At 44.1% G+C, this 24,966-nt stretch overlaps 2 protein-coding genes across 2 annotated transcripts; both read left to right on the top strand.

The window, feature by feature from the left end:
* Positions 1 to 13,172: 13,172 nt before the first annotated feature.
* CUNH20orf141 (chromosome unknown C20orf141 homolog) lies at positions 13,173 to 13,693 on the top strand. The gene is made up of 2 exons (XM_027836206.1): positions 13,173 to 13,396; positions 13,483 to 13,693. Exons 1-2 carry the CDS (start codon positions 13,173 to 13,175, stop codon positions 13,691 to 13,693), a joined length of 435 nt encoding a protein of 144 aa, XP_027692007.1.
* A 7,515-nt stretch (positions 13,694 to 21,208) lies between these two features.
* On the top strand, positions 21,209 to 21,697 carry TMEM239 (transmembrane protein 239). Its single transcript, XM_027836145.1, has one exon. The coding sequence runs from the start codon at positions 21,209 to 21,211 to the stop codon at positions 21,695 to 21,697; it is 489 nt and encodes a 162-aa protein (XP_027691946.1).
* Positions 21,698 to 24,966: the final 3,269 nt, after the last annotated feature.

Below are 24,966 nucleotides of genomic sequence, written 5' to 3'. Positions count from 1 at the left end.
GCGTGGAAAGAAAAGAACTCTGGTGTGGAACAGAAAAAGAGATGGCGGAAACGGGGGCCGGCGGAGGGAGCAATGGGTTATCAAGAGATTTAGGTAAATGTGTGCAGCACTCACGAAGCCCACAAAGTGACCAATGAGCTAGCCCTTTGGCCTCAATGGACTCAGCTCAGAGCTCTGAACCTAGAGCCTCAACTCAGCATCTTTGTATTCCTCGCCCTCTTATTTTTAGTTCCCCAACACAACAGGAAAGGATCTCAGAGGTCACCTAAAACAATCTTTATCTGAAAAATACTTATCTCCTCCATGACATCCCAGACAAATGGTCAGCCAGTCTTCCATTAAGACTTCCATTGATGGAAAACTCACTGCCTTCCATTTGAGTGCAGCTCCAATTCTTAGGAAACTTCTTATATGGAGCCTAGATCTGCCTCCATACCAGGCGTAGGGAAGCTGTAGCCTTGAGGCCACACCTGAAGACCTAGAGGGCTACATGTGGTTGCAGGTTCCCCACCCCTGCTCCACACCTTCCACCCTACTAATCTCTGTTTGGCCCTCAGGGGCCAAGGCAAACATCCAATCTCTTTTCTACTTGACAACAAGCCTCAAATATTTTGAAACATCTTGTCTACCCTAAATGTTCTGCTCTCCAGGCTAAATATCCCTAGTTCATTTAATCCACTCTCATCGGACATAAACAGGTAGCCTGGCACAATGGAAAAGAATAGACTGGCAGCTCCATGTCCTTGACTGGAATCCTGGCTCTGCTAATATGAGGCTGGACAAATAACTTCAGCTCTCTTGGGGCTCAGGTTCCTCATCTATAAAACAAGGGAGTTGTGTTGCTAGATGGGCATAGCTGGGTGGCAAAGAGGATAGAGCACCAGACCTGAAGTCAGGAAAACTCATCTCCTCCAGTTCAAACTGGGACCTCTGACTAGCTGTGTGACCCTGGGCAAGTCACTTAACTCTGTTTGCCTCAGTTTCCTCATCTGTAAAGTGAGCTGGAGAAGGAAATAGCAAACCATGCCAGTATCTTTGCCAAGAAAACAGCATATGGAGTCACCGATAGTCGGACACGACTGAGCAAAAAAGTTGCTAGATGATTTGTAAAGTCTCTTCAAATTTGAACCCCTAAAATCCTGAAGTCTTTTCCTGAAAGAGATTACTGTCCCTCTGACAAACTCTAGATTGTCCATATTCTTCCTAAAATCTGGAGTCCAAATGTGGTCTGATGCTGCTGGTGGAATTATCACCTTCATCATTTTGGACTCATAGACTTCTCTCTCTTAATACAGTTTTAGATTGCATTAGGGTTTTTGGTTTTGTTTTTTGCCTTTTTGTTGACTCAGTTTAAAAGATAGGAAGAAAGTTCCCTGGAAATTTGCAAATTTAATTAAAGGGGCTTTAAACTGCAAAGGAAGAGGAAAGGAGAAAAGTACCTCCACAATTCCAACAAGTTAGATACCAGAGTGTAGCTACAATGTAAAAAGGATCATAGTTGAAATGCTCAGAAAGTCACGTACAAAATCCAGAGGAGAAGTCAGCAGTAAAACATCCTGTTGAATTATTGAGGGACATTGTAATTGAACACTAAATTAAACAGCTATGGTGGCTATTCAGATGTTGGAAAATTAGTTCATTTTCTTGGAAACTGATTCAAACTAAGGGCTATTTATTTGAAGGATAACAAAATCGCTATGCTACTTTAGATACAACAGTTTAACTTACACTAACACAAATGGTCTGGTTAGGATAAATTTCGATAGGAGGTAATGATTTTGACAGTTAGTTACAGCCTATAAAAATATATACAAAAGAAAAAGATTTCATTGGGCCTTAGTATTACTATAGCAAATACCACAAGCTTGAACCAACACTCAAAACAACATTGATAAAAAACATTGTAATTAAAAATAATTGAGATTAGCTACTACATGCAATAATCCTTGTTACCTTCACTATTTGTACCTAGTTTGAGTTCATATTTATATAAATGACTATTCTAACCCTTTATTTTCACTCTCTGAGTTATCTCAGACTAGCTAATATTACATATATTTCTTACATTGTAGTAGTACAAAAAAAGGACAATTTACTCAAAATAGACATGCAGGGTAAATACCTGGATAACACATTAGACGGACAATACTCAACAGCTAGTGCCAAAACCACAGCATCTCCCAATCACTGGAGATAGAAGTCTGCACATGCAGTTTGACCCCAGCCCCACAGTCAAGCAAACAATGCCCAATTTTAGGAATTAGGAAATAGGTTTAATAACTTTGTGTATCTAATGACCAGGAAAGGTGCTTGATCCTGATATCTTGGACACCATCATCCCTCACCTGGATCAGTAAATTTTCAGGATTCTTAATGGTAGCCAAGCATGGATTCCATGGTGGCCAATGGTCACATTAAGGAAGTGGAAAGAAGCATTGAGTCCAATGTCTGGCATTAGCAGAAAGTGGGGAAAACCTCAGTATCTACAACAGAGCTGTCACATCAGTTCCCTAAAGTCTGTCATGCGGAGAAGAGTTTTAAAAGCTGGAATGTCTGCAAACTTTGGCCAAAGAAAGCACAACATCTAGGGAATCTCCTAGCTCTATAGCCATTTTCTTCGCCTTCTTTCCTTCTTCTTCATCTTCCTATTTCCTTCCACTCCCTGCTTCAAACTTTGCCTTTCTTATCTCTGTCTCATTGCACAAGTCTAAGCTGGGAGCATGCCTAACCAACCAGAATCCTTCTGGGTGATGCCATATGTATGGCAGAGTCAGTTAATTTGACTGCCACAATTCATTTCGTAATGTCTGAAATATGATTGCTATGACCATTTTCCATAACATTTATAAGAATGTTTGCTATTCAAGATCTTTGTAATTGCAAGTGCCGTCTTTCTTTTGTGAATTGCTTGTTAGAAAATGTATATATGACCACACATATTTGTGATTACCTTCTGGTCCATTTCATAGATATTCCAATATACATAGTACTAAATTAAAAGCCCTGAGTGAGTATTGGACTAGAGACTATAACTACAGCATGCTTGTGTGTCTGGATACAGGCTCAGGAGAGTTAAGAGCTAAAATATAATAAAATGGTATATTTTTGGTGGAGTATATATGAAATAAAGTAAAATATAATAAAAAGACATATATAAAATATAAAAAATTCAGGCTGGCAAGAAATTGAATGTCATGTTTTGTTGTTGTTTTATTTTACCATGAAACCTGTTGTGAGTTAATGGTTACCTGAGTGAGGTAGGAGCTCTGAGGCTTTGAGAAAGTTTTACTTATTTTTTTTTTAAGCAATTGGAGTTGTGACTTGCCCAAGGTCACACAGCTAGTAAGTGTCAAGTGTTTGCTCTGAGGTCAGATTTGAACTCAGGTCCTCCTGACTTCAGGGCCGAGTGGATAGCTGCCCCGAAAAAGTTTTTTAGAGTCCATCTAAGACTATAAAAGCAGGTCTTCTGTTTCCATGAGAATGAATCAAATAAACAAACAAGCAAACACCAATCATTCATGAGATTAAGTCAGACTTTCTCCCTTTCCTTTTCTCTCTCCTTCAGCTCTTTAACCAATTACAAAGCTCAAAAAACCCAGTGTACATCTGGGAGAGGAGGTGACATATAATTCCTTAACACTTTGCATTTCCACCAAACAATTCCTTAAGAATTCCTAAGATTCAAGAAAAATGAACACATATCAGATATGGACTTTTCCTATATAAAAAGAGAGAATACTGAAAAAACATTTTTCAGAACTTCTGCTACACATCCCTTTTCTCCAGTCCCCTTCAGCTGACCATATACTCAGGTCAACCACACAATAATTGGAAGTCTACCTAGAGAATCAAGCAAGAGAACTTCTATTATCCCTTATCTCCAGCTTTCCTGAGGCCTTATGTTTACAGTAAAGAATAATCTTCAACATATCTCTTTCAGAAATATAAGTTTATATAAGCACCATGCTCCTTTTTTTTTAAAGTGTGGATATTGATGTATCATAAAAATTACTTATTTGAAAACATTTTAATGTAGGAATTAAAATGGGTAGGGGAACTTCATTTTAAGAAAAACAAATCTTTGCACCATAAACAATGAATATGAAAATATTGAAGAAGCATGGAAAGACTTACATGAACTGATGCAGAGTGAAGCAAGCAGAAACAAGAAAACAATGTACACAATGACTATTAAAATGTAAATAGAACAGAAAAAAGTTAAACTGAATGCAGTGCTTTTATATTGATGAGGCTTGGTCCAGGAGAAGACATGAAAAAATACATAACCCCCTTTTCTTCTTTCCAGGAGTAGAGAGGGCTATGAGTATGAAAAATTACATGTACCGTCAGAATCTATTAGTCTGTTACTTAGTTTTGCTAAACTTCTTTTTCTTCTCGTTATTTTTTATTCTTTGTTAATCAGGTTGGCTCCAAAGGCTGAGGAAGTGGGGAAAAATATATTGAAATTGAATGAGATGTCTATGTGTACATATGTGTGTGTTTTACTGTAGCAGGCATGAACTGCAGTACTTCCCACCGAGCTGGGATGTGACCCTGATTTGTTTTTATGACTGGGGTTACATCAGAGATAACTGTTCTCAGAGTTAGTGGAATCCTTGATCTCTTTCTCACTCCTAGTAGGCTATAATAATTGTAGAAATGTTCCAATCTTTGTCTTTTTAGTTGGTTCCTGTAGGACTTCCTGCATTTCTCTTTTTAGGATTTCCAATAAGTGGGAAGCAGAGAATGTCTTTCTTCTACCCAGTGGCAATTGTAGCTATAGCCACACAGCAAGCAACATGTGCTTACCTACATGAATCCAAGTTCCTGGCTGGTTTCCTCTGTCTCTGTGTTTCTTCCCTGAGAATAGATCTATATCCAGAAACCAGCAAACCTATGAAAAAAGAACATTTGTAATCTTGATGACTGTTTGGTGAATTCAAGAGCTCCTGGGCCCCTGAATTGGTGCTGGTTGGTCATCATAATTCTTGTAACTGCATAGCTTCTATGAGGAGATTGCCACCAACAAGAGGATGCTGCAGTTGAAAAGCTTGTTAAAGCTCAAGGCAAGCTCCAATTGGCCAAGAGATCTGAATCTTATGAGTTGCCTAGACAGTGTAGGTCTGAGGTGAAAGTGAAATAATCTTTTTTCAGCAGTCTCACAACGTTGTCTTTACCTTTCAGGAGAATATAATGATGGTAACAGGTCTTTCTTGTTTTATGTTTTAAGTTAATGTACCTTGTTTTGTGTGTGTATATGTGTATTTAAAGCATTTCTTTTGTGGTGGAGGAAACAAATAGCTGTCCTATATCTTCTATTTGTTTTGAACATTGTATATCTTTTCTGAAAAGAGATACCATTAATCAATTTGGGGAAGGAACATCGATGTACATTTTTTTTTGGCTAGGCAATGGGGGTTAAATGACTTGCCCAGGGTCGCACAGCTAGTAAATATTATGTGTCTGAGGCCAGATTTGAACTCAGACCAGGACCGGTGCTCTATCCACTGCACCACCTAGCTGCTCCTTGATGTACATTTCTGAGAGAGGGGTCTATTAATCCTTTTTGTAGAGATCCGAGACATGAGACATACCTAGCCTTTGTGTTAGAGATTCTCTTCCCCACCCCATAGTCTTACTCTACAAGCCAAAGAGATCAAGAAAAACTTGATCTCCTGACTTTGGGGTTAAGCAACCCCCAAGATGAATCCAGAATCTGTTTGAGCACAGGGTCAGAGTACTTTTTATGTAAGGACCTCTCCATGAAGTAGGTCATGGAGAAAGGAGAAGAAAATCTAAACTCAGAAGAATAACTCTCATTCAGTATGCTGTGGAGCTCATGATACCCTGATGGCAAAGGCAGTTCAGAGCATCTCTGTGATGAGTAGAACTCTTTCCCCCTAAATTTTTGGGAGGCGTAAACCACAGAGAAACATATAGTCCATGCCTACCTGAATGTGGGTCCCTTACATGTGCTTTGAGAATATTAATTTGGCATCTCTGCAGAGAATACATTAAAGAATGATGAGTCCGAATGAAAGTAGAGAGACCAATTAGAACAATATTGAAATAATCTAAGGAAGAGGTGATGAGGACCCCCAATAGGGTAGGAGGTTGTAATCGGTGGATCTGACTGCAGCTGGTCCCTGTTAAATTGTTTGGTGTTGGAACAAACTGAGATGTTCATAGGTCACCAAACAGTTAACAAAAGGTTTACTTACCATAATATAGAGAGGATATTCAACAAGGATATTGCCACATTTGGCTTAGGTAGACAAGGCCCCCTTGGAAATGTGTCTGGCTGAGGGGAGGGAGGGGACCCTGATAGATAGCAGTCTTATCATAAAGCCATATGAGTAGAGAGAAGGGACAGACACTAGAAATACTGGGGGTTAGGACCTGACTCAATATGAGAGTAAGAGATGAGTTGAGAATGACTCTGAGGAGTCGTTAAGGAGGCTAGAAATGCCCTCAATAGAAACATAGAGGTTTGGAGAAGGCCTGAGTTTGAGGAAAGTTTTAGTTGTGCTTAGCTTGTTGAGTTTGAGGTACTGGTAGGACATCCATGTAATACCAGCCATAATTATGTGGGAAAAAGTTCAGGAGGCAGCCAAAGACTGGAATAAGTAGATTTGGGAATCATCTATATAGAGGTGATGCAAAGAGGCGGAATAGGGTTTGAAATAAAGAAAAATCTTCTGAATAATTGGAACTCTACTAGAGTGAAATGGGCTCCCTTGAGAGGTAACAAGTTCTTCCTTAACAGAGGTCTTCAAGCAAAGGCCAGATGGCACACAGTGAAGGGAATTCTTGTCCAGGCACAGGCAAAACTAGACAGAGCTGGAGGTCCCTTCCAATTCTGAGATTTTTAGACTCATATTGATCCTAGTATTTGATAAAAGCTCTAGGATTTTTTAAAATTGATACTTTTTGTTTTTACAATCAGTTACACTTTCCAATTATCCCATCCCGGTGCCCTCCTAGAGAGCCATCCCCTGCAGTGAAGAATTTTAAAAGAGGGGTGAAAATCCATAGTTCAGCAAAGCTAACACACACATCACCTAAGTATGACATTATGTATAATGTTCCAAACCCATGGTTCACACCCTCTCTCAAGAAGGGAAACATTGCCTTTTTATCTCTTCTTTGGCACCGAGCTTGGCCATTATAATTTTATAGCATTCGCTATTTTTTCCCTATTGTTCTTTCCATTTATATTGTTGTGGTCACTGCCTATACTGTTTTCCGTCCGCAAGATTTTAAAAAAATTGAACTGTCTTGTTCATATAAAAGCATCAATCCTGTTCCCCAAACCCTAGATCTCTTCTATCCTGGTTCCAGCCTGGAGTTGCCCAGGCTGAAGGAACCGTACTCATTGTCACCACCATGGATTTCCAGTTTAGCCAGAGCTGAAGATCAGGAAGGCTGTGCAGGCTTGGGAGGATGTGGGTGAAGGCCCAGATGGTCCTGGTGTGATCACAGTGTGGGGAGAAGAGGAGGCTCCAGTGATCTTGGTAGGTCCTGCCTAGTTACTCTCTATTGCCAGGGCTCCTGTTGTGCCCAAGTAGATTATGTGTGTCCATAAGGGTCTGTCTAGATCTGACTTGCCAGGAGGCAAGAGTAGATATTTCTAGAGTCTACCTCCACTCTTCTCCAAGAGAGACTGCTCTTGAGAGGAGAAGAAACAGAAGGTTGAGGCCAGAAGCTGGTCACACAACTCTCCCTCACTTAAATCCAATTCAGGTGCAAGTCAAGACATCACCTGTGGCATGAAACAAAAGATGAACAACAACACCTCTGCTCTCCTCAGAGGGGGTTACCATGCTAAAATTATATCTATCTTCTCCCTTAAATATTCTTAGTCTAGGGGAAATAATTTTTAAGTTCAAGCTGCACTCCTGATCACTATACCTGAATGGGAACAAAGTGCCCCAAGCTTGACTACCTTGCCAATAAATGCTAGTTCCATAATGAATTCACATAGTAAACAGCAAATAAACCCATTGATCCAAGTGGATAGCAAAACCGAAATCAGAGAAAGTATACAAAGGACAATATGTACCAGACAATCTGGAGTGAATGAGTTCTCCTCTTGGGAGGGAGATAACTCAGCTCAACTAAGAAAGGAGAGGGTCAGGTCTCAGCCAAGGGGAAATTCCCAGAAGTTTCCAGTACAGTAAGCTGGGAGTAGAGACATGATCTAAGTTTCAGCTCTTCTACATGTTGACTTCCTCCTAGAGTCATTCCCCCTTCAGAGACCTGAAAAGAGTCTGACATAAGAGTTTTCTCCTTTGGTTTTTTTTTTTTGTTTGTTTGTTTGTTTGTTTGTTTTGGCTAGGCAATGGGGTTAAGTGACTTGCCCAGGGTCACACAGCTAGCAAGTGTTATGTGTCTGAGGCCGGACCTGAACTCAGGTCCTCCTTAATCCAGGGCCAGTGCTCTATCCCCGAGTTTTCTCCTTGGAAGCTAGAAAGCAGAAGACCAGGTTCTTTCCTCTCTCCAGCTCTCCCCAGCTCCACTCCTTATGCAGGTGAGTAGCACCAAGCAATTAATCTCTAGCAATGAGGATAGTTCCATGCAATGAGCACTTTGAACCAAGAGTTACAAATGAAACAAATGGACCAGGGAAATCTTCTTTCTCTATACTTCCCCCTCTTTCTCACTGCCCAGGGTTGGGCATGATTGTGGATTAAGCTGGTCCAGAGAGAATTTGGTCACAGCTATTATGTGTATGTGGGGCGGGGTGGGGGGAAGGATGACCTCTGGAGTAGCCCCTGCTCTATAGGTCACAATGCCTTCCCTCTCCCCTGGCAGTGCATGTCCCCAGAATGGCAGGCCCGATCGGGAGAAGGTGAGGAGTGGGGAGATTGGGGAGGGAGGAAAGGAACACAGGATTCCACAGTAATGACCGTGTTCCAGCAGAGCTGGGCCAGAATGTTGCTTGCTCCCTGTACTTGGCAAGGAGCTAATCTGCATCTCTAGGGCTGTCTGCACCCCAGGTCCCAGCTATCTTGGGTTCATTGTCCTCTTCCTCATAACTTTAGGTCCTACCCTACTTAGGTGCTGACACTGACACCTCTGTCCCCCATTTCTTCACCAGGTTCTTGTCTCCCCATCTCTGGTTATCTCCTTCAGGTCACTCTACTTCTTCCTATATTCCAAACCCTCTCCCCAGAGGTGCTCCCCACAAGGTCCCCCGGCTCTTTCTTCGGTCTCCAATTTCCCATTTCTCTCTTCCTCATCTCTGCTTCCTCATCCCTGTATCTCTGTCTCTCTCTCCTAACCCTGTCTCCTCCATCTCTACCTCTCTACCCCTGCCTCCCCAGCCCCATTTCCCCATCTGTCTCTTCTCCAGCCCTGTCTCCCTCATTCCTTCCACATCCGTCCCCCCAGAATCATTTCTTCTATTGTTATCTTCTTATCTCTGAGGCTGTATATTATAACGGGCAAGACCCTGGACTTAAGATTCTAAAAGACCTGGGCTCAAATCCTGCTTCAGATACTTAGTAGTTGTATGATCTTGGCGGTGTCATTATGCCTCATTTTCCTCATCTATAAAATAAGGGATTAGACTCAATGACCTTTAAGATCCCTTTCATTTATAAAGCTATGAACCTATGATCAATAATCTTCCCATCTCTACCTTACTTTCCTCCTTATCCATTTCTCCTCCTTCCTCAAGTCACTATTTCTATCTCTTCAACATCTGCATCATCCTCTTGGGCTTCTCAGCCACATTTTACATTATTATCTATTTTGCTCCTTCCAGATACCACTTTCTCCCTTGTTTTCTATGTTGCTGCTTTCTTCTGGCTTTCTCCTGTCTCTCTAACCATTCCTCTTATCTCAGGCTTCATAAACAGAAGCTTAGTATCCAGAACATGGGAGGCAAAAGCTCTTCTAGACAATGTCCTGGCTATTATCATATCTGGAATGTTAGATTCAATTCTGAACAACACATTTTGGGAAATGAGCCATTCACTGGCTCCTCATCTTCCTTTTACACCCATTTCCCCCAAGATTCTATCTTTAGCCCTCTTCTTTCTCTGTCTCTTTCTAGACAATTTCATCTACTTCTATGGTTCCATTATTACCACCTCTGTGTAGATAACATATATATTGTATAGATGATACCTATATCTATATAGTCATCCCTGATAGCTCCCTTGAGCTCCAGTCCAGCTGGCAGAGACATTACTAGCAATTTTTTTGCCTTGAGAAAGTGTTATGAAATAACATAACATCAAATCAACCTTCTAAGATAGATGTGGTTGTCAGGGTACAGACCTAGTATACTAAGAAGTTGCTGCTGAGTAGACCACCGCCCGAAGGGGATGTTCATCTGAGATGCAATAAGACCTAGCAAACTGGAGGAAGGGGTCACCTGGTAACTTACTATTTTAAATCATGATTCTTACTAACAAGATACTAAGTACCATCATTTCTATGCTCCTGAATGATTGCAAATGCTGTCAGTGCCCTGTAAATATTGGCACCCTGGGGCCGAATCTTGATCACCCTGCCCTAGTTCTATGTCTCTTCCTTTTGGACATCTTCCACAACGGTGCTCTTGTAGCCGATCAAACTCAACCTTAACTCTAACCTTTTCCTCAAACCCTGCCCCAGCTCATTCCTCTCTTTAAGTGCTCCATTGTTAACCAAGCAGTGTCAGAAAATGCATGAAAAGGCCTATCAGAAAGCAATGCAGCCAAGCTGGTATCCACAAATCCTTCATACAGATCTAGAAAATACACCTGACTGAATCTTGATGGAGAAATCCAGAAAAAGTCACAGTGAGTTCTTTGTCCATCCCAGATTGGTATAAGGAGACAAATAGAGAGGTCTGCTGATGCTAAGGACTGGGTCAGGCCAAGAATACATTCTACTCCAACTTCCAGGGAGATGCTGTGCACCAGGGCAAGAGGAGGTCCCAACCCAATAGGGATAGAAGTAAATTAGTACCTTTGTCACTCACTACCCAGTTCTGGGTCACAGATTCAGAGCAGACAGAGGAATAGTTAGGGCATTAATCCCAGGCCAAAGGGAAGGCTGACAATTCTGTCATTCTGAACCAACAGTGCTTTCCAACTGGCTGGTAAGGGTTGAATCCAGCAGCAATCTACTCTTGCATAGACCCAAACCCAGGTCAGGAACACGCAGAGCTCAGATGGGCGGGGTAGCAATCAAAATTTGCCCTGGATCAAACCACTCTGATAGCACTGAAAGCTTTCAGGTCCCCCAGCCTGTCCTTGAGATCCTGGAATAACACAAGAGTCCATGCCCCAAGAAAGCAGCAACAGGACCAGCCTAGACCTTCCCTGCAGAAGTGTGGCAGATGCCAGCTCTAATATCAAGTCTTAAATCAGGAAGCAGACTGGAAGAATGAGCAAACAAACAAACAAACAAAAAAAGAACCCTACCAAAATAAGCAGGGGTGCTCAATACACAAATGCAAAGCAATGACTCCAAAACATCTACAAACAATGCCACACAGGTTTGAGCAAAAACTCGAAAGAAAGATACCCAGTTTGAGCAAAAAAAAAAAAATTAGGGAGTCTAATTAGACAAGTCCTGGAGTGGTTCTGTTACATCTTAATGATCTTAAGAGAAGAATGGAAAGAGAGGGGAAGGGAAGGAAGGGATTTGGGGGGGGAGAAAAGAAGGTTAGGGAAAATTATGACACATAATTATGGTACACAGCAAATGTCTATACTTCAACCTTACCTTCATCAGAACTAGTTAAAGGAAGGAAGAATACACACAGAGTTGAGTAGAGAAATACATTTCATTCAACAAGGAAATAGGAAGGAAAGGGGAGAAGGGAAGGGGGGAATTTAGAGAAAGAGAAGATTAGGAGAGGGATTAGTTCTAAGCAAAACAAATGACTCTGAATTGGCTTTCCAGTCTTCATACTATTCCCCAACTCTCTATGATTCAGGCCAATTGAATCACTAGCTGTTCCCTGATGGCATCTTGTCCTCCTCCCCGTCCTCTCTGTACTTCTGCTTCAGCCATGTACTTTGCCTAGAGCAGCTGCTCCCTCCAACCTGCAACCCCCCAACTATTTCTATCCTTCAAGACCCAACTCTTAGGGTCTCCTCCTTCAGGAAGCCTTCCTTCATAATCTCATCCCCCTCATCCCCAGGAAAATGATTTATTTCTCATCAAATTTCTCATGTCACTTTGCCTGGACTTCTTAGGTCTTATCTCCTCCTCCTTTTGACCATGGTTATTTGTGTATATTTCCCAAGTCCGCATTAGATTGTTAGCTTCTTGGACCCATGATGAAAAATGCTCTCCACCTCCAGAGAGAGACGGCTGATGAACTCTAAGGGCAGATTGAAGTATACTTGTTTCACTTTATATTTATTTTCTTTTTTTTTCAACATGGCTAATATGGAAATAGGTTTTGCATGACTTCACATGTATAGTGGATGTCATATTGTTTTCCTTCTTAATGGGTGGGAGAGGGACAAGAGGGAGGGAGAGAATTTGAAAATAAATTTTATAAAAATAAATGTTAAAAATAAATTTTCTAAAGAGATTATAAGCTTCTTGAAGGCAGGGCATATGTCTTATCACCAATGCTTAGTGCAGCGCTTTGTACATAGTGGGTGCTCTATCAGTATTTTTCTGTTGGATTGAGATGTTTCCTGTTTCTCTCTCCTCCATTTTTCTTTCCCCGTCTCTGTATTCCTATCCCTTCTCCCTTATTTTGGCCTGTTCCGTTCCAAAGATCATTCTTTCTTGGTAGGGAAAAAAGAAGCAAAAGAAAACTCAAGTAGTTCTTCCTCTCCTCTGTTGTCAGTTATTATCTTATTCCTCCTTGGAATTTCCTTTTTTCCCCAGCATAGATAAGAATGCTTGAGTTGTTCATCTCAGAATTTTCCCTAGTCCTTTGCTCTTTTGGATTTTCAACTTCCTCACACCTTTTTTAAAAATGGAATTATTTTAGGGGCAGCTAGGTGGTGCAGTGGATAGAGCACCAGCCTTGGAGTCAGGAGGACCTGAGTTCAAATCCGGCCTCAGACACTTACTAACTGTGTGACCCTGGGCAAGTCACTTAACCCCATTGCCTAGCCAAAAAAATGGATTTGTTTTGTGTTCTTCCTCTCTTACCCATCCCTATCTCCTATCTCTATTTCCTCAGGAACCCTGTCCTTACAGATCGAATGGGTCCTGCTGGGGGCCGGGGCCTCGAAGCTGGCGAGGGTCCTGAGCTTTTGGAGGGCCATGGCATGCCTCTGAGGAGTCCGCTCACCCTCTTGGACGGGGCCCTGGGCCTGGGTATACTAGGACTCGGTGCTCGCCTTGTCCTGGCCCTGGCTGGACCAGGCATGATGCTGCTGCTGCTATTTCTAATGTTGAGTTTCCTGATTTTCGACCTTGTGCATGGGTAAGGGGGCTAGACTCCTGGGTCTCTCTGCGCCAGAGAAGGTCTCTTTGGCCTCAGCCTCACCGCGGGTTCTCCTTTTCTTGTAGACCCCTGGAGTTGCCTCTGCCTCAAAGACCAACGTTTAGACCCCTTGGAGCGGGGGGTGAGGGCCCCCACTTACAAGAACCATTGCTCCCACCTACCCTGAGCCAAGTCCTGGACGGATTCCTGCTCTTCACCGGCCTCGGGCTCATCTTCGGGGCCCTGATGCCCTTCAGTATCTTCAGCCTCATAGTCGGCCTACAGGCTCTGGCCTGAAGCAAAGCCTCTGTTCTCCAGGAACCAGCAGGTTAAAAGAGCCTTCTCACAGAAAATACATGAGGATTGTCCCAGCCTCTGCCTCTGAATTTCCTTTCCTGCTGTCTTTGGGCCACCCGGGATGAGTTACCCGGAAAGAGGGTCCCTAACTAGTTCTATGTCCCAGGATTTGAGAACTTGAGTCCGAGTGGCCCCTATTCTACTCAGCAGATTAAACCTCGGCTCCTCAGTTAAGAGCCACGCACCAGAGGCGCTGTAAGGAGGATGTTGGATCCCTTCTGCCTACAATTAGAATCTTAGGATTTAGAGCTCAAAAGGGCCTTTAGAGATCGTTTGGTCCAGCCTCTCATTTTATAGTGGAACAAACTGAGACTCGGGGAGGCACTGTTTACCAGTACACAGGGAATAAGTAGCAAAACTCCATGAATTTGAAGAGTCCAAGAGTTTGAGGGCATGGGTCATGGGTCAGAAGGTAGAGCCCCCAGTAACTTTAACCCTGGCGGAGGAATAGGAGGTTAGGGAGAACAGGGAGATGCAGAAGCCTGCTTCGGCGCTGGCCCTATCTTATGATCTCTGAGGAGGGAGGATCTGGAGAGATAATTCTATGACAGCTTCATCTTCAGCCCGCTGGCTAAATCAAGAAGGATGTAGGTCAGACCTCGGGCAGGCTTTTTGGCCAGGAAGTGTTTAGAAACCAGGGAATAGGAGAGAGGGGGGAGATGGGGTGAAATTCCCTTCCTTGGAAACAAAATCACATAGCAAGGAATTAGCTCGGAGTTCATCTAGTCCAAACCTTTCATTTTACTGAGGGAGAAACTGAGGCCCAGAGGAGTTATTACAGTACTAAGATAGATCTTGGTCCAGAGAGCCCCTTCTGTCTGGAGGTTCCTGCAGTTTGTGCCTTCGATGGGCAAAAGACTTTAACTTTTTTTTTTTTTTTGAAGATACTCTGTCTTTGTTTTGTTTTGCCAAAGAATGCTGGCTCCTGGGCCCTAGATAAGGAAAGAAAAAAAGACAGGGACTAGAGCCTGGACTCTGGGGTCTAATGGGCTCTGTTCTCTGTGGCCCTGTCCAACCCCTCCCCCAAAGCCCGGGTCACAATGGGGTCCCTGGGGTAGGGTGGAGATGGGGAGGCTGGGAGCCAGGTTGCAGGGGTTCCTTCCCAGCTCTGTATAGAGAGCTGATGGTGGCGACATGACCGAGGCTGCTCTGCTGGGAGGTGAGTTTAGCCCCACAGTGGTTCTGGTGTGTTTCTCCCTTTCCATTCCCTCTATGGTCCCAGCCCCTCTCCTCCCTCTTCACCCTTGTCTCCTTATCTCTTTTCTGTTTCCTCCCTGGTCCTCTCTCTTGGGTCTTCCTCTCACTTGCCTGGTTTTGACTTTTGTCCCTTGCCCTCCAGACCAGAGGAGTGTTGTAGATGTGTACGTGTAGCTAAATTCTAGTAAAGCATTTGACAAAGTCTCTTATTTGATTCCTGGAGCCATCATGGAAAGATGTGAGCTAGATGATAAAACAAATGAAATTGGGAAAGGGGAGACTTTAGTCTTTAAGCAGACATTGTTGACTTGAGTTTTCATCTCTAGCCCAGTGCCCCAGGGATCTGTGCTATTTAACATTTTTATCAAGTCTGATGCTGTGAAAGTCAGAGATTGCTAACATTGGATGATAGTACCCAAAGTGCTCTAACCCAACCAAAATGTTGGCCCAGATCTAAGCAGATAAAATTTAATAAGAATAAACCAAGTTCTACAGTTTGGGTTCAAAACATCAGTTTCTTTAGTATAGGATAGGTGAGTAATGGCTAGATTGCTAATGTTCCACTGATTCCATTTTCATTAATATGGGTAGTTCCACATTAGGACTCCATTGGGATCCATGCTCATCAATGTGTGGATCACAAGTCATCCATGCATTCATATCCTTGCTCATGACTGCACAACTCTTACCCCATGTCCTCACAAAAATCCACTACAGCAAGGTCATCCGGTGTCCTGGGAGCCCTCTGAGCTCTCATTCTCTTGACATTACCTGGATACTAAGACAGCATATCTGTCGGCTATATGTCATCCCTCACCTTTACTGTGCAACAGGCTCATCTTTTTTTCCAGTTATACATATCTCTTTTAGATCAAATGTTATTTAGTTAGTCTTCAGTAATATTCTGGACTCGGGAGGGGTAAAGGATTAGATTTGTAGGAAGATCACCATGGGACTCAGGCTAGAACCATGCCACTGTTCCCACGAGCCTGTCTGTCATCTTTGCCCAGCTCAGTATGGTTCTGTTGAGTTTGTCACCAGCCAGCGTGTCAGTAAGCATTCATTAAGCATGTACGATATATGTGTCAGGCTCTGTGCTATCTACAGATACTATGAAAGGCAAAAAACAGTCCCTCCCCTTAAGGAGTGCACAGTCTGATGGGAGATCCCAGGCAAACAAATATGTACAAACAAGCTGTGGACAGGATAAATAGGGAATGACTAAGACAGGTAGACATTAAAATAAAGGGGGATCTGGAAAGTTTTCCTGTAGAAGCTGAGATTTTAGTTGGGACTTAAAGGAAGCCAGGGAAGACAGGAGATAAGGAGGGAGAACATTCCAGAGATGGGGCACAGGAAAAGGAAAATACCTGCAGTCAAGAGATGGAGGTGGTACAGCGGATAAAGCACTGGCTCTGGAGTCAGGAAGACTTGAGTTCAAATCCAGTCTCAGACAAGACACTTGACACTAGCTGTGTGACCTTGGGCAAGTCACTTAACCCCAATTGCCTTGCCAAAAAAAAAAAAAGGAGAGAGATGGAGCGTCTTTTTTGTGGAACAGCCAGGAGGCCAGTGTCACTGGATCAAAGAGTAATGGGCAGGGTGTAAATTGTAAGAAGACTGGAAAGGTGGGAGGGAGCTGGGTTATAAAGGCTTTGAATGACAAACAGAGGATTTTGTATTTGATTCTAGAGGTGATAGGAAGCCATTGGAGTTTATTGAGTAGGTGGGGGGTGACATGGTCAAACTCTAGGTCAAATTTTGGGAAAATCACTTTAGCAGCTGAATTGAGGATGGCCCAGAATGGAGAGAAATTTGTGGAAGGCAGACTGACTGGCAGGTCATTGCAATAATCCAGGCATGAGGCAATGAGGGTCTGTCCCAGAGTGGAGGCAGAGTCAGAGGAGAGAAGGAGGCATACTTGAAAGAGTGTCTGTGTTGTTCTCTGCCTTGTGTATGGGCACATCTCTCACCAAAATGGCCTCCAGGCTTATGCCAAGCCCAATGTCCACTCTTCACTCTGACTTTTAGTCTGCAAAAATGGCCTTAGGCCACAGCCTTGCAGGCATCTTGAGATTCTAGGAGTCCTGTCTCCAGCAGGCCTCCAAGATCTAATTGAATATTTCTCTTATGAAATCTTTTATGCTGCTTCTCTTTTGTAATGGCATGTCACTTTGTTCATGCCCACCATGTACTCCAAAGGCTAGGTAACCACTTTTGTGGAAAAGGTCTGGGGCTGTTAGTGGCTTCATAATCAAAAATATGTCAAAAGTGTGATCTGGCAGCAAAACAAAACCTATAAATGCCTTAATGGTCAATTCAACCAACACACACTTATTACACACCTACACTGTGCAAGGTGATGGAGAAACCTAGCCAGAAATCAAATAATTGTTACTACTACAGGGTAAAGGGTGGATACGATATGTAGATGCAAAGCAATCTGAAAAGAAAGAGCACTCATTACCTGGAGAAGTAGCCAAGGTCGTATGTAGCATGTGGCACCTGCAATGAGCCTTGAAGAGGAAGCTAAGCATTCTAAGAGATGGAGAAGATGAGGGAGTGTATTCTAGACATGAGTGACACGTATAAAGGGCCCAGAGGAAGGAGATGGAGCTCAGAGAGCAGTTAGGCTATCCCAGACTACATTTAGAGAAGGGAGGGATGAGTTATTCCTCTTTTCATTCATCACAATCAGACCACACCTGTGAGATTGCATTCAGTTCTGGGTGCCACATTTTATGAAAGATATGACAAGCAATATAGTTTTGAGGAATAATCTACAATATATTATTACCAATGGGAAATTGCTTAGAAGTGGCAGAAAATAAAAACAACTCTTGAATTTTCACCTTATATCCATTAGATTGGCAAAAATGACAAAAGATAAAAATGTTGGAGGGACTGCGAGAAGACAAGGATATGAATACATTTGGAATTGTGAATCGGTCCAACTATTCTGGAAAACAATTTGGAATTGGATTAAAAAAATCACTAAATTGTGCATATCCTTTGACCCAGTGGTGTTATTACTAGGCGTATGCCCCTGATGCCAAAGACAGAGGAGGTCATATATATACAGAAATAGTTATGGTAAAAAGTTTAGTAGTAGCAAGAAACTGGAAAGTGTGTGTCCACTGATTAGAGAATGGATGAACAGATTGTGGTATCTTGAGTATGATTGTGCCATCAAACATAATACGAAGATTTGTATGATTCAGACCAGAGCAGAACTAGGAAAACAATATACACGATCATCAGACTAATGCAATGGAAAATAACACTGAGAGACTTCAGAACATTGATAAATGAAGTGACCAATTGTAACTTTAGATGACTGACTTCAAAGTATGCCACCTGCCTCCTGGACAAGAGAAAGACAACATAGGTCCAGGACAATGACATTTTCAGACATTGACAATGCATGAGCTTGTTTTGCATGATTGTACATTTTTTTTTAACAGAGGTTTCTGTGGGGGAGATGGTCGTCGAGAAGTAATAGGGATGCAAAAAAAAAAAAGAAAAAGTGCATCAACAAAAGTTAAAAATTAAAATAACAATTAAAAATGAGAAGTGGTAGAAAGGATATCATAAGAGACATGTATGAATGGAAGGAGATGTGGGCTGGTCCAATGGTGGAAATGGACAATGTGTATAATACTCCATTGCTATGCACACAATGTCACAATAGCTAAAGGAAGACCCCCCCAACCAATATACTGAGTGGACCTCCTGAGAAGAGCCAATAGGAAGATACATACGAGTCACATAGGGTGAAAAGATATAGATTGTAATATGGACAATTGGAGGGAGGACCACATCAAAGGGATCAGAGAGCCATCCAGTATGGGCACATTTAGAGACCATGCAGTGAGCAGAGGGCAACCAGTATAATAAAGGGTCTTGAAACCAAACCATATGAAGACTGGTTGAAGGAAATGGGAAAGACAGAAGACAGGACCTAGGGAAAATGTGATAGCTGTCTTTATTTGTCTTTGAATTTGAAAACTAATCATGTAGAACTGGAATTCGATATGTCTGTTTAACACCAGAAAGGGAAGCAATGGATAGAAATTACAGAAAGCTTTATTGAGGCTCATTACAAAGAAAGACTTCCGAAAATCAGAGCCATCCAAATGTAGAACTGACTGTCTCAGGAGGTAGTGGGTTCTAATTTGAAGTCTTCAAGCGAAGTTTGACTGGATGGCCACTTGTCAGGGATGTTGTAGAGAGAATTACTCTTAGAGTCTATGATTCTGTCTCCTTCCCAACCCCAACCCCATCTTCTGTCTCCTCAGGTTCATGTTTCTATTCTCTTGATTTGGCTCCTTTTCTTCTCCCCTCCCTTCTCATGTTCCCTCCCCTGGTACCTATCTCATTATCCCTTCCTGGGCCCATTTCCCTAGCTCTCAACTCCCCTGACCCCTCCCTTTGCCTTCTATATCTTTGGTCTCTTCTTTGGTCCAACCCATCCTGCCTCCCATCTCTTTCCTTGTTTCCTTCCTTATTCTCTTCTATCTCAACTTCTGTAATTAAATACTGGGATCCCAGAACCCACCTGCTTTCCTAGAGCAGTTTAAAGAATTTCTAGGAGCCCAACACTCCATGATTCCTGGAGGAACAGTTAGAGGGGGGCTTCTCCTGGGTTGCTGGGTTTCCCCTACATTCACAGAACAAAGTCCAATCAGAGTCAGACAAGTCATCAAGGAAAGAAGTAGCAGAGCAAACCTATATTGAGAGGCAAAGGCAATGACCAGACATTGCATCCAGTCTACGCTTGCTTCCTCCCCCCAGCCTCTGTCTCTGACTCCCTTTCCCTTCATCTACTTTCCCAGTCGTATGGGAGCTGGTTCCAAGTTTCTGCCAATACTTTAAGGATCTGTAGCTACTTTCTCTGCTGATGTAGCTGATACAGACTGCAACCCTTCCCTACCTTGGTATATGGTCCCTCTAGACTGCTGTCTTCCCAAACACTGAAGCACTGGCCAACCTTCTCAGATGATGAGCCTCTCCACAGTTTGCTAGGGAGGGCTTGCTTTATTCTGCTCTAGTCTTCCAGAGCCCTGCTTTACCTCCCTGATGGGGCACCGGAGAAAAACTTCTGAACTCTCAACTAACCCCAGCAGCAACAGGGATCTGGGGTGGTTCCTCTAGGTTAGAAGCCTACAAAAGATGAAGAATCTCAGCCTTCAGCCTTGGCTTCTCAGGCTTCATCAGCTCCTGCCACAAAGGGAGAACCAGGGAACCTTTGCCCTGGGCCCCAAAGCTTTTACTTTTCCCTCCTTTCCAAATCCTTCTGATCTTTGACTCTCCCTAAGCTCTCTGATCCTCCTCTACACACACACACACACACACACACACACACACACTCACATATCATAGATTACACTTTAGATTTGCCTCCAAGACTATCCACTGACCAGATGTTTTTGAAAGTCCCCATGTTAGAGATCTTGCACTTAGGGCTGGGTGGTTGGAGGCAGGCAAGGCTCCAAGGAAGACCTGCAGGGTTCCTCATTCCCTGGCCTCTAATGACAACTGTTCCCAGGTGGGGATCCTGAGACCAGGGCATCTGCAGGCCCTTTCTCCAAGCTCCCAGCCAGGGGCCAAATCACGACCTCTTCTTCACAGCTGGGCTTGGCAACTGGCACCTCTGCCCCACGGGGTCCTGGATCCCTCAGCCTCCTCCACCCTGCTCTGACCAAGGAACTAATGAAACTGCTCCTTCTCCCACTCCTTCAAGTAAGCAAGATTCCCCCCAGGGCATTTCATTACCAGAGAGTTCTCTCCCCTTCCCCTTTCCTATCTTTTCCTTCCTCTCTCTTCTCCTTCCTCCCCTCGAGCCTCACTACTTTGGGATCATTTCCTGTCGCTCCCCGATACTTTGAGACCATAAACCTCTCCCCAGGCGGTGCTTTGGGATCATTCCCTATGGCTTAGAATCAGCTCCTTATTCCCCCTAGGCTATAGAATCAACCCTCTTGCAATTTAGCGACTCGGATGTCACTCAGCTCTCCCTCAAGTTCTTTCGGATCACTCGGCATACCCTTTTTTTCACCATTCCCTGCCGGTAGGTGCTTTGGGATCCCTCCTCCCTCGGTACTTTGGCCTCACCACCTGCTGCTCATACTTCCATTCAGCTCTCCGCTCTTTGGGATGTTCTTCCTTTAGATATGTTCGGAACGCCAGTCTTCCCCACTAGGCGCTTGGGGATCATAGCCCCTCCCCTTACCCCTCCCCCGCAGGTGCACCGGGTAGATGCAGCGGACCAGAACCGAGGGGTCAACCGACCAAGCGGGAGCGGGAGAAGGCTTGAGGAGTAACTGGCGGGACTGGGCTCTGTGGCGAGCTTTGGAGCAGTGGTGGGACGGCCCAGACGGAGTTCGCCGACGCTTGTCGGCCTGGTGCTCTTCGTCCTCCTGGTGGGTGCCCTTGCAGCGGGGCCTGTGGCTGCTCGAAACCGGCCTCTACCTGCTGCTGTGCCTGGGCCTGTGCCACGCCCTCTTCACCACGGGATGCCACCTGCTGCGCTCGCTCTTTCCTGTAGTGGCCGCGATATGGAAGCATCTTCTGCCAGCGCTGCTCCTCATGGCCTTGAGCGCGCTGCCCGCCCTGCTTTTTGCTGCCTCCTTCCTACTGCTCCTCTCCACCCTACTCAGCCTGCTGGGGCTACTGACCGGCATGACCAGGCCTGGACCTGTCATCAGTCTCCATTCCGGCCTCGACCCTGGCCCCAGGCCCATCTAAGATAAGGGATCATCAGCTGCCCCCAACACTGCCCCCAATCCAGCCTTGGCCTCGAACCCGTCCTCAACCCCATCCAATACAAGGGACGGGCTTTGTCCCCTGCCACCACCCCTGGCCTGGCCTGTCTGTTCTGTCTAGGTTGGATTCAGGGGTCCCCCTCGCTACCTTCACTTCAGCCTCCTGCCTATGTTGGCCCAATCACACCCGGGAATCCCCACCCTGCCCAGCCTCTAAGTCCAGGACCTACCCTGTCTTCCTGGTCTATTGAGTCTCAGAAGTCCTGACTTTCCTGGATTCCCATCCGATAACCCCATACCACTTTCACTGGACCCAGGAGTCCAGAGCCCTGAGTTTGGAGTCGGAACACCTTGGTTTAAACCCTCTGTTCCTTACCTGTGTGACTGACTTTGGGCAGGTTACTATACTTTCCTGGGTCTTGGTTACCTTATCAGTAAAACAAGAAGGTTGGACTAGGTGATCTCTAACGTCCCTTCCAACTCTAAGCTGTACAACACAATGACCTTCTCCCTTTCTCATGGTCTCAGCCCATCTCAATTTTTTTTTTAGGCAATTGGGGTTAAGTGACTTGCTCAGGGTCACACAGCTAGTGAATGTCAAGTGTTTGGTCTGAGGTCAGATTTGAACTCAGGTCCTCCTGACTTCAGAGCTGGTCCACTGTGCCATGTAGCTGCCCAAGCCCATCTCAATTTGACTCAGAAATTCCCACCCCTTGGCCTGTGCTCTATGGTCTTCCATCTGAGCTACACTCAGAAGCTTCAGCCTGGGGCAGCTAGGTAGCGCAGTGGATAGAGCACCAGCCCTGGATTCAGGAGGACCTGAGCTCAAATCCAGACTCAGACACATAACACTTACTAGCTGTGTGACCCTGGGCAAGTCACTTAACCCCACTGCCTAGCAAAAAAAAACAAAAAACAAAAAAAACCCAGAAGCTTCAGCCTGGAGGGGCCAACTGGGCTCTGGGTTGGATGGGAGAAGAGTTACTGAGGTCAAGGCATCTTCTTCCCAGAGGCAAAGGACAGAGAAGTGGAGGCCCTAAAAAGAGGCAGTTAGGCATAGACAAGATTCTGGGGCTCTAAGAAATCAGGACAGAACCCATCATCTCCTCGTGCATGGGACCTTCCCATTTAGAGTGAGAATAAGCAGAGAAGTGGAAGCAATGCCTTCAGGGCCCGATCCAGAGTCCAGTCTAGAGCCAACACTCCAGACCTGAGTGTGAGGGGCTGTGCATAATAGGCCAGTGTGAGAAATGGGGCCTGACCCCAGGTGTGATGACCTGGGTAAGATAGGCTGGGATGGGGATATTGGGGGGAAGCTAGGTATGAGGGTTTGAGTACAATGGGAATGGTTATGAGGGGCCAAATTTAAGAAACTGGGAGAACCAAATGGAAACATGTCCTCTTCCTGTTTCCTTTTACCAGCCTCCAGGCTGAGGTTCTCTTCACCTCTGTACTTCTGTTTCCTCTCCATGGCTCTCCCTTCCATGACTTGTTTCAGGATTTTTACCAATGATCTTCAATCCCATAGGTACTCCAGCTTTTGCCCTCATGTTCTCAGCCCTATCTACACCATCTCCAATGTAAGCTTAATCCTGAGCTCAGCTTTCCTGTTGGTTGCTGGGGAGATGGATGGAATGTTATCTTCTGGATTTTATTGATGGGCAGCAGAATAGGGCAGACCTGGCTTATCCAAGGACCAGAAGGATGGGCACAGCAGGAAATCACTCTAGGTCCTGGTTAAAGAAAATAAAGTCTATGCACGTGGTTTCAGGTTCCTTTACACTTATTAATCACCTGTTTGATAAAGAGGACGATGTTAGACCCTACGGGTGATACAAAGTTTAGATAAAACATCTCTACTCTCATGGAGCTTACAGTCTAATGAGAGGATGACACCAAATTTAATTATAAATAGCTATAATATACAATATTCAGTTCCTTCAACTTTGTAGACATCACAGTTTCACATTATTCTCCTCTGGATATCCTACAGCTTGAAAATGTTCTTTATAAAATGTGTTCACTGTGGGCAGCTAGGTGGCACAGTGGATAGAGCCTACCATTTTCAGAAGAGGGAAGGGAAGAGAGGGAGAGAGGGAGAAAAAATTAGAACTAAAAACTTGTAAAAATGAATGCTAAAAATTTTCTTAACATGTAACTGGAAGGAAAATACTATTAAAAATAAAAAATAAATAAAATATTGTGTTCAGTGATGAACTCCTATTCCAAAAGTAGTCTAATCAGGACCAAGTGAGGTATAAGTTTAGCATTCTACCTCCCCCCCCAAACCTAGTTCAGGATACCACTTCTGTTGATGTAGTCTAAAAAACCCCAAAACATTAGCCTTTTTTGGCATCATTGTTGATTCTGTTTTTACATGTGAAGATGGTACCTATGTACTTGCCGAGGTCCCAGGTGATATTTGAGGTGCTGTAGTATCTGAATAGTAGGCTATTTAGCCTACACCTGACTGGTGTTTTGGTTTGTGCAAGCCTATAGAAAAGCAGGCTGTGACTTAATTCATTAATTAATCTTCGAGGGGGTGTAGTACATAATTTGGCGGCTGGATTGTGCTGCAGTCAAACCACAGGCAAGCAGATGCATCAGAGGGCATCCAATGAACATGTGGGGACTTCCCCAAAGGCTGTAATACCTCCATTACTCACCAGAGGGCGCTTGCCTACAAGCTCATGGACTTCTCATTCCATTGCTCAAGGCTATGACTCCTGGCCTCCAATCTATATTGATCTAGGCATATGAAAATGAAATATCTCAGTGAATTATGGAAATCTCTATATGGCTCTACTCCAACCCCCAAGTGTCGGGAAAAGTTCCCCGTCTACCAGCCTCATTCATAAGCCATAAGTGGTCATACGGTTTATTAAAACCCAATAAAGTGAATAAAAAAATGATCAAGAAAGAGGCAAGCCTGATCATCTTCCTCCAATCCTCCTTCAGGCTGGTAGATAATGGGAAAGAATAAGGATTCCTGTTTGGAACCCACTAGGAACAGCTCTGCAAATAATCAGGGAAGAAAACAAGGGAAGGGGGATAGAATGTGAGAGGGGAGTCTCCTGGCTCCAGTGGTGAAAGTTTCATGGCAGCTGCTGATCCAGACCTGCTTTGTCTCTGCCACTAAGATTGGCGATCTATCTTGTCACCCCTTTGTCTTATACTTGGGCTCCAGCTCTGCCTCAGTCACCCCAGCTCTCTTGGATCTATTTCAGCTCTGCCTTCCTCCAGCTCTGTAAT

The sequence above is a fragment of the Vombatus ursinus genome, unplaced genomic scaffold, assembly GCF_900497805.2.
Source record: "Vombatus ursinus unplaced genomic scaffold, bare-nosed wombat genome assembly UNPS02014818.1, whole genome shotgun sequence".
Taxonomy (NCBI): domain Eukaryota; kingdom Metazoa; phylum Chordata; class Mammalia; order Diprotodontia; family Vombatidae; genus Vombatus; species Vombatus ursinus.
The sequence above is the reverse complement of the archived record's forward strand: the minus strand, read 5'-3'. Positions and strand labels throughout refer to the sequence as shown.

Excerpts from the sequence above, each read along its gene's own strand:
- CUNH20orf141 (XM_027836206.1), top strand. The coding sequence starts at position 13,173 with ATGGGTCCTGCTGGGGGCCGGGGCCTCGAAGCTGGCGAGGGTCCTGAG. Across the intron at positions 13,397-13,482 it reads ATTTTCGACCTTGTGCATGG|ACCCCTGGAGTTGCCTCTGC; the intron begins GTAAGGGGGCTA and ends CTTTTCTTGTAG.
- TMEM239 (XM_027836145.1), top strand. The coding sequence starts at position 21,209 with ATGCAGCGGACCAGAACCGAGGGGTCAACCGACCAAGCGGGAGCGGGA.